We start from the raw sequence: 12,280 nt of genomic DNA, 5'->3' as shown, positions 1-12,280 counted from the left end.
GGGTGAGACAGTTCCTGGGGCTGGCTGGCTATTACAGGAGGTTTGTGCCTAATTATCTGGATGTCACAAGTCAACTGATCTCACTAAAAGGGGGGCTCCAGACCCGGTCCAGTGGACTGAGCAGTGCCAACAGGCATTTGGGCAGATTAAAGCCGCACTTTGCCGGGGGATGCATTTACATGCACCTTATTTTTCTCTAACTTTCGTATTGCAGACGGATGCTGCAGACAGAGGGCTGTTGGATGTATTCTCGCAGGTGGTGGAGGGGGAGGAGTGCCCGGTGCTGTACATCAGCCGCAAGCTCTCTTTGAGGGAAACAAAGTACAGCACCATGGAAAATCAAGTGGATGGTCCACTCTCTGAGTTACTACATACTGAGTCAGGCCTTCACCCTGTGCTCTGTTCACACCCCACTCCAATGGCATGAAGGATACCAATGCGTGGATCACCCAGTGGTATATGACTTTCCAGCCCTTTAAATTCAAGGTGGTCCACAGACCGGGGGCACAGATGGCTGTGCTGACTTCCTTTCCAGAAATGGGGTGGGGGGGTGGTAGATAGGCCAGATGGTCCTTGGCCTGAGTCGGGCGGAGGGGATATGTGGCAGCGGGGGCATGGTTGAGTGGCCGTCCGGAGAGAGAGAAAGCGGTAAAGGCACTTACACCTGAGCTAGATTATGTCCAACACCTGTCTCTAATTCCAGTGAGCATGGGCAGAGCGGCATATAAACACCACCAGCAGAGAGGCAGAGAGAGTCTGGCACAAGGGAGCCGTGGAAGCTGATATGTTTGTTTGTGAAGCTAATGCGTTTACGTTTGTGAAGCTAATGAGTTTGAGTGCCTCAGTGCCTCCTGAGAATGTTGAGTTTGTGAAGCTGTAAAGCAAGTGGCCGATTAAAAGCCTTACCTGAGTCTGGAAAAACCCGCTTCACTGTGTCCTCCTTCCATCTGATTTTGGAGTCCTTCACAAATGCATAAACTAATCTAGCGTACACACACAAGTGAATGGTAAAGGAAACAATATTTGGAATACTGGAAATGCAGAATATTGATTTATGGCAATGTATGAAATTTAGTAAACCATGGCAGAAGGAACCTTCAATCTATCGTTTCACCTTTGTATTAGCCCACAATAGCGTTATCGATGACATGGGAATATTGTAATTGGTTTCTTGGTCAGTTGATGAGTTGTTTCTTTCGTTGTAACAGCGGTCTGGCAGTCAAGCCAAAGATGTCGTGAGGGGTCAGAGAAGCCAATCAGGAATGACGAGTCAAGGGATGAATGAGCTGGGTTTCATTCATAGCTAGGTTGCTGCGCTACGTTCAAGGGCCGAAGTCTGTTGCGATGAAGTAAACTACTATTGAAAAAGACATTGTGGAAAACATAGACTGGATGATAATGCTAACAGCTCAAAAGAAAACGTAGACTCAGCAGAGAATTTGTGTTCAGCATAGATTTGGTGGTCAGCGTGGACTCTTAGTAGGCATGGACTCTGTTTTCAGCATTGACTTGGATCCAGCACAGTGGCTCAATGGTTCATTCGGTGTCATGAGGTTTTAATCTTTCTGACTGGGCACAACCCAAAATAAATTAACTTGACCACGGGGTGTAAACAGCTTTTCCCACTTCAAGATAACTAGCATATAATTAACTTGTTACATGCTTTTCTTCGTTATCTGCTCTGACTAAATATATTTCAGTCCTAAACTTTGATAGCAACAATAGAATTTTACCCAACATCAACATTCTACAAATTATCTATGGACTTCATAGATATCAAACATGAGGGTAATGATAATAATTGCAATGGTAATAACATTCATGAAAAGCAATTAAAAGAGTAATAAGAATAAATCATATGGTTAAAGCAAGGATAACATTACATGAGGTAGTCTGACAATATCTAAGGTAGATATACATATAAGAAAGCCAAGAACAATGTTAATTCCATGTATTTATGAGGGTAAAATATTAGTAAACCCAGTCTTGGGATTTCAGATCTTACTATAGGAGGACCTCACCTCCTTTGTTCCTAGACTGTGAGCTTCCTAATAGCATACCAGATTCAAAGTTATAATGGTTATTCCATTAACATAGATGCTTGAATATCTGTTATTGTAGATGTTATAGTCAGGCTAAACCTGGTGTATAAAATTATCTTGTGCGTTTGGTCCCATATGCATTGAAAGCCAGAAGTTCAAAAAGTCATACTGAGTCTGCAGTGTCTCACTGTCCTGTGGGGTGCAGGACCTCCTTGACCAATGGCCCTTATGTTTAAATCAAGATGTTTTGCTGTTAAGCAGTACGGCTAATCTTCTGACCAGCCATTTGGCACAACAATTAATTATCTCAAGTCAACAACCTGAAAGGAGCTTCAGTCTCTCATCAGGGGACTCCCCGAGTGTAGTCCAATCTTTCTTACAGTTCTTTTGTTTAGTGAAGTGTCACAGGATGCAGATGGGAGAGTCTTTCAGCACCAAATGTATAAATTCATAGTTTTATGGCCTGGAAAGGCCCTAAGGTAATTCTTCCAGAAGGTCCGCTTATTGCTTTGTGTGTCCTTTGGAATGTTTCACTGCCTGGTGCACTTTAAAGTCCTACAGGGATTTTCACACCAAATTTTTCCAAAATCAAACAAAAACCTCAAGTGAGTGGCAGTTCTGTGGACAGAAATGCCTTGTTGATGAGAGAGGTCAACAGAGAATGGCCAGCCTGCCTCAAACTGACAAAGTCTATGGTAACTCAGATAACCACCCTGTACAGTTGTGGTGAGAATAATAGCATCTTAGAATGCTATTCTGAGATACGGGTCAGTGCTGTTTTGGTGGCACGAGGGGGACCTACACAATATTAGGCTGATCGGTGTATGTGTGCAGACCAATTACCAGTTATTATTTTCATATGCGAGAGGGTGTTCATTGAATGCACATTATATAAAAAATAAGACAAAAATATAAAATGTATGACCCCTTTAAGACTTCTATATGAAAATGACATATATTCTGATTGGCTGCTTCTTTGAGCAACAGTTCCCCCACAAAGCTGCTGACTATCTTAATTTACGTTTTGAATTATTGAGCAATAATAACTTGTTAATTTTATTCATATGCCAATGTGCTCATGGTTGTGGCCGCAATGTAATTAACATTATATCTCACTTTGCTTGCCAATGAGTGCTACATTTGGACAGTTTTTCAAAGTAACATTTTCTTAAGTAACATTTTAAACTGAAGTTCAAGCAAGAGATTTCAGGAATGCACATTAACCTCAGCTGTGACATCACTTTGTTCGCAACCTCTTGAAACCATAAGGTGAGTAAAAGGGAACCAGTGACTGTTGTTGGCAGTCATTTACACATCAAACACTTGTATTTTGAAAGACCAAGACACATCCTGTCTCCATGTCCTCTTTAAAGTGTCGAGTCTCCACCTGTATTGCTAAAAAGCTTCAGTAGGTTTTGAATGTCAAGTAGTATTTTCTTAATTCAATCAGCATTCTTCCCTCACTGAGGCAGACAGATGATGAATTGCTCATGCAGCTGCGAGTATGTGAGCATTTTATGTGTGTTCTGAGAGGAAAGCCCTTTTGACCTACCCTTTCCATCTCCACAGACCACAAACAGGACATTCGACATCCCCCTCACCCTGTCTGGATCGGTGGTTCTCAGGGAGCGGCTGAATTACGAAGAGATAACACGATACCTGGTCATCATTCAGGCCAATGTAAGTCTGAACGAGATGGGGATAAACAGATATAAAGGAATGAAAGATGGCCAGAACTGCATCTGGCTAACTGAGCGTGACATAAGCGGTTTTCTAAAACCTAGGATGCAGCATACCTAGACGGCATTTGAAGGCATCGTAGGCAGGATTCCAAGACAAAGGCCATTTCAAAAGTTATGCAGTATAATTTTGCTGCTTTCTAAGACAGCTTGTTTTTGCCCAATTCTAAAGGCTGTTTTCACACCCGACTCGTTTGCAGCATTTGTTTTGGAACCTGGTGCATTTTCTTCCTTAGTTCGGTTAGTTTAGGCATATATGAACACAGGAAGCGCACTTGGATCCGCACCAAAACAAGAAACCTGCTTGGCGAAGTCTCTGTGATTTTAAACAAACTCTGGAACGGTTCACTTGTGGTGAGAATGCAATCGGACCCAGCAAACCTAAATGATCTTTGGAGAAGAAATCTGAAAGTCAGCACGTCACTGACTAGCATTCATAATCAAAACATGGATTTGGCCCTCTAGGAAATAGTAGAGAACTTTTTACTGACTTGATTAGATATAATCGCATGTAAAGTTGATGAATGCTTAATAATTCCTGAATCAGTTTTAGTACAATCACTTAAATTTTAGTCCATTTTGAAACTTTGCCTTTAGAAAGTGAACCGAGCTAAGGAGAAAATGCAACATTGTTACAATTTTAGATGAAATCTAATGAACTACATGTCTGAAATAGTCCTAAGGGAGTCCTAATTTTTTTAACAGGCATTTTTACAGTGTACAGTTTATTTTCACATACTTTGGGGAAAATGTCTTTTTACTATAAGTGGAGAGAAAATAATAATAACAATAGTAAGGTTTTAGCAGTGGTCATCAGTGGTCTATGAATACATTTGTAATCTTTACAAACTTTTGATTAAGTTTTATTAAGACGTCAGCCCTGATCCACATTTAGTATTTCATTCCAGGACCGAGCTCCAAACCCAAGAGACAGGCTTACAGCCACCACCACACTCACGGTGGATGTGTTGGACGGGGATGACCTGGGCCCCGTCTTCCTGCCCTGCAGCCTGGTAGACAATACCCATGACTGCAAACCTCTCACTTACCGTGCCAGCATCCTGGAGCTCACAGATCCAGTGAGTGTTTTCTTTACCCTCTTGCAGAAGTTATGCAAAGCTTTTCCACATATTTTTGCCAAACTTCAAACTTTACCTGGCAATTGTTTGTAGTTTGACTGGCACACATCTTGCATTTCTGGTCTTGAAAATCATCATGACTAAAGCAACAATGATGTTGCTCCTTTGCATTTCAGGAGAAAATCCACACAGAAGGCAGACTCAAAAACATGGGAAAGAAAGGCTTTCTTGAATTAGAGATTTTTTTAGTTTTTCAAATGAGCTAAATTAATGTGCAGTATTTGAACTGAATGTCCATTGATTCTCAGTATAGAACAAAGTCTGTTAAAAATATTAAGTGTGGGGAAAAAGCAGTGCTGATTAATTTGTGAACTAAGAATACATCCTAGGACAGTATGCACATTTCAGGTTCTTATCGGCACCAAACATATTTCTCATGATCTTGACATAAAGTTATATTTAGTGCTTCTTGCATTATCTCTATATCTCATTTATTTAGGAGATTAATCGTTGATTGTTTAATGCAAAAAAATAAAGCATGCAATTAGTGCAGTTTTTTTTTTTCACTACAGTATGCTGAACTAAAACAACCATAAATACATTCACAGGAAGTGATTGTGTGGAGAAGTGCATGTTTACTCAATATGTGCGAGGCATGTCCCGAGCATAATAAACATGGGAGTGGATTTACTGTACGGAGACTATATGGGCATGCTGCTGGATCTCTTCTCATTGGCCAAAAACATTCACTCACTGTCATCTGAACTAGTGTCAAAAACAAAACTGCGGGAGAGAGAAAACTGAACGGCAGCCTGAAAATTGATCGTTTTTAGATTTTACATTTCAGCAAATTAAACTTTAGCATTCAATTTGTTTTATGTTTATAGTTTCTAATAATTAATTGACAGTGAACACTTAAGTTTACCTTGCCAATATACCATGATTACCATTGACTAATCACAGAAAACTTTGCAATTAATAAGTTAAAAATGTATTCACAGGCCTAATGTATTTATAATTAACCATTAAAACTCTTGGACCCCAAGAGTGTGTGTAGATATATTCAGTATATATTAGTGCTGTCAGTCGATTCAAATATTTAATCGGGATTAATCGCATCATTTTCTGTAGTTAATCGTGATTAATCACTCAAACTGAAATTTGACTCTAAATATGCTTCTTTTCCTGTCACTATACATTTATTTCAATTTGGGGGGGGACAATATATTACAATATAATTTTTTATTAACATTTTCCAAACAAAGCCTTCCACAGTATAAAAAGAGAAGTGTTTTGTTCATTGCTGTGGTTGCCTTTGGCTTGCTCACTTGGGGGTGTAAAAACAAATACTGTTTACTTATTAAGGCACAATCTACAAACACATTTTTTATCATATAACATGTAAGACATGTAACAGCTTTATTTTCTGCTATAGCATCATTTCCTGTACAGCTGCTTTGTAACGATGTCTGTTGTGAGAAGCGCTATACAAACAAAAATGACGACTTGAGAAATGCACTAAAATAGCACCAGTTCAAGTAACATTAAATGTTTCCAAAAGTCTAAGTGGGAGTTTGACTAATTAAAAGAACTAGTCCCCACATAGGTTGCATATTCATTGCAATGGGCACTAAATCTCTTATACTCACATCCTCCACAATATGAATCATCCTGCAGACTTTGGCTATCCCCTTTGCTACAGCAATCATGTAACCGAGTTCATTATTCGCGTCAGGGCGTCAATGCCAGCGTCAAATGTGGCTTTGAAATCAACATGAAAAGCCCTGCAGGCCCTAGGAATAATTAACGCGTTAAACTTTTTAAATTAATCACATACATTAGCGCATGCATTTATTTATATATGTACACACAGCTCTGGGAAAAAATTAAGAGACCACTGCAAAATTATCAGTTTCTCTGGATTTAATATTTATAGGTATGTGTTTGAGTAAAATTTACATATTTGCTTAATTCTATGATGTGCTGACATATTTCTCGAAAATTACAAGTAAAAATATTTTCATTTCAGAACATTTCTTTGTAGAAAATGACAAGGAGCTGAAGCACCCCCAGATCATGGATCAGTGATGATCTGGGGGTGCTTCAGCAAGGCTGGAATTGTCGGATTTGTCTTTGTGAAGGACGCATCAATTGAGCCACGTACAAGGCTATCCTGGAAGAAAACTTGCTTCCTTTTGCTCAGTTTTCCCAAACTCTGAGGATTGTTTTTCCAGCAATTCAACGCTCCATGCCACACAGTCAGGTCAATCAAGGTGTGGATGGAGGACCACCAGATCAAGACCCTGTCATGGCCAGCCCAATCTCTAGACCTGAACCCCATTGAAAACTTCTGGAATATGATCAAGAGGAAGATGGATGGTCACAAGCCATCAAACAAAGCTGAGCTGCTTGAATTTTTGTGCCAGGAGTGGCATAAAATCACCCAACAGCAATGTGAAATACTAGTAGAGAGCATGCAAAGATGCATGAAAGCTGTGATTCAGAATCACCAAATATAGATTTCTGAACTCTTCCTAAGTTAAAACATTAGTATTGTGTTGTTTAAAAAACAAATATGAACTTTTTTCTTTGCATTATTCGATGTCTGAAAACATGGCATCTTTATTGTTATTTTGACCAGTTGTCATTTTCTGCAAATAAATGCAGTTTTTTGTTTTATTTGGAATTTGGGAGAAATGTGGTCAGTACTTTATGGAATAAAAATTATAATAGTTAATCCAGAGAAACTGATCATTTTGCAGTGGTCTTGTAATTTTCTCCAGAGCTATATATATATATATATACAGTCAGGTCCATAAATATTGGGACATCGACACAATTCTAATCTTTTTGGCTCTATACACCACCACAATGGATTTGAAATGAAACGAACAAGATGTGCTTTAACTGCAGACTTTCAGCTTTAATTTGAGGGTATTTACATCCAAATCAGGTGAACGGTGTAGGAATTACAACAGTTTGTATATGTGCCTCCCACTTTTTAAGGGACCAAATGTAATGGGACAATTGGCTGCTCAGCTGTTCCATGGCCAGGTGTGTGTTATTCCCTCATTATCCCATTTACAAGGAGCAGATAAAAGGTCCAGTGTTCATTTCAAGTGTGCTATTTGCATTTGGAATCGGTTGCTGTCAACTCTCCATATGAGATCCTAAGAGCATGTATGGCTGCCAATGGAACTGGTTCTCTTGTATTTATTGATGATGTGACTGCTGACAAAAGCAGCAGGATGAATTCTGAAGTGTTTCGGGCAATATATTCAGCCAAATGCTTTAGAACTCATTGGACGGCGCTTCACAGTACAGATGGACAATGACCCGAAGCATACTGCGAAAGCAACCAAAGAGTTTAAGGGAAAGAAGTGGAATCTTATGCAATGGCCAAGTCAATCACCTGACCTGAATCCGATTGAGCATGCATTTCACTTGCTGAAGACAAAACTGAAGGGAAAATGCCCCAAGAACAAGCAGGAACTGAAGACAGTTGCAGTAGAGGCCTGGCAGAGCATCACCAGGGATGAAACCCAGCGTCTGGTGATGTCTATGCATTCCAGACTTCAGGCTGTAATTGACTGCAAAGGATTTGCAACCAAGTACTAAAAAGTGAAAGTTTGATTATATAAGTTTATATAAACTTTGTTAGTATTTATAGCATTGCCTTTAAATTGTTTAACTTGGGTCAAACATTTTGGGTAGCCTTCCTCATGCTTCTCACAATATTGAAATCTGGAATTTTGGCCCATTCCTCCAGACAGAACTGGTGTAACTCAATCAGATTTGTTGGCCTCCTTGCTCGCACATGCTTTTTCAGTTCTGCCCACACATTTTCGATCTGATTGAGGGCAGGGCTTTGTGATGGCCACTCAAATACCTTGACCTTGTTGTGCTTAAGCCATTTTGCCACAACTTTGGAGGTATGCTTGGGGTATTTGTAAATTTGGAAGACCCATTTGTGACCAATCTTTAACTTCCTGGCTGATGTCTTGAGATGTGGCTTCAATATATCCACATCATTTTCAATCCTCATGATGCCATCTATTTTGTGAAGTGCACCAGTCTCTCCTGCAGCAAAGCACCCCCACAACATGATTCTGCCGCCCCCACGCTTCATGATTGAGATGGTGTTCTTTGGCTTGCAAACCTCACCTTTTTCCCTCCAAACATAACGATGGTCATTATGGCCAAACAGTTAAATTTGTGTTTCATCAGACCAGAAGACATTTATACAAAAAGTAAGATCTTTGTCCACTGGTTTTGTTATGGTGGTTTTGGAACAGTGGCTTATTCCTTGCTGAGCAGCCTTTCATGTTATGATCATATAGGATTTGTTTTACTGTGGATATAGATACTTGTCTACCTGTTTCTTCCAGCAGCTTCACAAGGTCCTTTGCTGTTGTTCTGGAATTGATTTGAACTTTTCTCACCAAACTATGTTCGTCTCAAGGAGACATAATTAGTCTCCTTCCTGAGCAGTATGATGGCTTAAAGGAAAAACAGTGACAGAAAAACAGGCTTTGCTTTGTGCATACAGTAGTTTAAACAAGTCACAAGTGTGTGGGCAGATGTTTTTTTTAATTACCATTAAAAATGATTTTTTGAAGTGAAACTAAACATAATTTAGATAAATAAAGAATAATTTATTAAATTAAAGAATAATTTGTGAGTGGGCATGAACGTGTAGGCTACATAATGCAATTGTGAAATATAAATAATACAAATGTGTTGTGTTTTGTGCCAAACTTTGTCTTGCTCAAGGGCACTGTGGTGATAGGGCTCTGAGTTACTCTGCAGTTTACAGGTCACCACTATCTGTCATTGCACCTGCAATGTCTGCAGCTCCCAGCCTTGAGCACTAGGATATCACCAGCCTTCTTATGTGATAAATGCTTTTTTATAAACATGAAATTATGGCCATGGGGAAAACAACCTAAATCAGCATTTTTATTAGCTTCAGATATGGTTCATGTATTGAAAATTTTATTTATTTTCAGCCAACTCTCAAGTGCAATGATGTTTGACTTAAATATTGCAAATTGTTGGGTTTTGTGCATGAAACCCACAAAACCATTTTACATCTGCAATGCAACAGATTTGTGAGTGGAACAAGATATTCAATGAAAGACAAATTAAGGATGAAACATGATTCTATCCAATGGGAATTGATAGTATTTTGAAAAGTGGACCTGGATGCAGGTTTGCTATGACAAAATGTATTTGACTATTAAAGTCATTAGTTACCACATGGCCTACACTGTGTATATATATATTCTCAGATTTGCACCAAAACTGAATTGTTGTTTTTAGTTGTAAATGATGTAATACAGTGAAGAATGTATTTGTTTTACATTACCCCCAAACCTCAACCCTAAACTTATACATTATAAGAATACAAATCTAATTTTAGAGCAAAAATAGAACCTCTGAATCATGCTGATGCTCATGGAAAGTAACAATATCACACAAACTAGGATTTTAAACGGCATGTCAGATATTTTGTGACAGGGTTACAAAATGTTCAAACCTCATAAAAATTTACTCTGACTTCCTGAGGTTGACAATCAACTATTTGTTTTCTTAAGACCTGTAAGCCCTGTTTTGTACCCTGTTTGAGGAAATTGCCAGTTGACATATTTTTTCTGTATTATTACTTGTCAAGTAGGCCTACATGTTCCCCGAACTTTTGATCAGGGCTAGAAAAATGGTTATAACAACTCTTCATTGCTACTTTAAGTAAAGCTGTAATTTCACTGTTACTTTTCCTGACCATAGTAAAAGTACCCTAAAAGCTTTTTGTTCATTGTGGTACAGTAGTGTGAGTACTTTAGAGCTTTAGCTTTTTCAGCCCATTTGCCCTGTGCATGCTTGTCTGACAGCCAGAATGAGCGACGAGGTGTTTTAAATCATGTTTACTTTAACGTTGGAGCCTTTTGACTAGGTATTCTAAAGTGAAGTCGCCATTCGCTCTTATCAGCTGTCAAAGGGAGCTGCACTCCGTGCTGGTTGGCATGACTCAGGTGGCCTGTTCACCCCACAGCTGTTCTCTTTTTCAAGCTGATGTCTTCTTTTTCTGTACCCTCTTCATTCACAGCTGCGCTTCTTTGTTTCTCTTTCTGTCTTGCTATCTTGTGCCTTTTTGCACACTATCTTGTAATGTGTTTCCTGGATTGTATAACTGCCTCTGCTACAGACCAATCAAAGCTCTTGTATTTAATTATTTCACTCATGTTCTTGCCTAGATAAAAAATTGAACCATCAGAACATAAATGTACCTGAAATAGAGCAAAAAATAAATCCAAATCATTTCTTGCTGAAAAGCCCAGCTGGTCATCTGCTTACAATAATAATGCCAACCCATTACAATTGAAAAAAAAAAAAAAGAAGAACAAAGTTAATGCTGCTTGAAATTTAAAAAAAAAATCAAAGTTGTACCAAACTGACAACCTGCCTAGATGCACCTTTTCAAACAGTTTTACTTTACTTACTGATGTTGGAACTCAACAACATGGGATGCTGGTGTTCCCACCAGGCCTCTTAAGCTTTTGAACCATCTTCACCAGTAAGACTTCCTTCATCATCCAGCTTCACTAGCTTGCTGGTCTATCAGCTTGTCCAGCACAAAACCAGTGTAAACCAACTTGGGATGCTGGTGTGCTTACCAGGCTTCTTAACTAGCGTAACCAGCAAGACTTACTTGATCCACCAGAAAGACCAGCACTAACCAGTATAACCCAGCTTGGGATGCTGGTGTGCTTGTGTCCTCACCAGGCTTCCTAATTATCTAAACCAGCAAGACTTCCTTGGTCTACGAGTTTTGCAAGAAAGACCATGCTTGTAAACCAGCTTCAACTGATACATTTTACGGTTCCGCTATCTTGACCAGCACTAACCAGTGTAATCCAACTTGGAATGCTGGTATCCTCACCAGGCTTTTTAACTAGCTTAACCAACAAGACTTCCTTGATCAACAAGATAGACTAGCACAAAACCAGCACTAACCAGTATAAACCAGCTTGGGATACTGGTGTCCTCACCAAGCTTTTTAACTAGCTTAAGCAACAAGACTTCCTTGATCAACCAGATAGACTAGCACAAAACCAGCACTAAGCAGTATAAACCAGCTTGGGATACTGGTGTCCTCACCAGGCTTTTATCTAGCTTAACCAACAAGACTTCCTGTCCAACCAGCTGCACAAGGAAGACCAGGCTGGTCAACCAGATTTACCTGCGTAGTCATGCTAGTTCACTTGCTTGACAAACACAAACCAGATAAAACAAAATAAATCAACTTGGGATGCTGGTGTGCTGGTGTCCTAACCTGGCTTTTTAACCATCTTAAACAATAAGACTCTCCTGCTCAACCAGCTTCAACAGCTCAGTGTTGCTGGTCCACCAGCTTGACCAG

General features: G+C 39.4%; 1 protein-coding gene across 1 annotated transcript in view; it reads left to right on the top strand.

Moving 5' to 3' along the window:
* Positions 1-12,280, top strand: part of pcdh15b (protocadherin-related 15b) — a 314,409-nt gene that overhangs the window by 27,654 nt on the left and 274,475 nt on the right. The window contains exons 6-7 of the mRNA XM_052112379.1: positions 3,612-3,722; positions 4,690-4,860. Coding sequence (XP_051968339.1) covers positions 3,612-3,722; positions 4,690-4,860 — 282 coding nt within the window. The remainder of the gene's footprint in view (positions 1-3,611; positions 3,723-4,689; positions 4,861-12,280) is intronic.

Source organism: Xyrauchen texanus, chromosome 40, assembly GCF_025860055.1.
Source record: "Xyrauchen texanus isolate HMW12.3.18 chromosome 40, RBS_HiC_50CHRs, whole genome shotgun sequence".
Lineage (NCBI taxonomy): Eukaryota > Metazoa > Chordata > Actinopteri > Cypriniformes > Catostomidae > Xyrauchen > Xyrauchen texanus.
The sequence above is the reverse complement of the archived record's forward strand: the minus strand, read 5'-3'. Positions and strand labels throughout refer to the sequence as shown.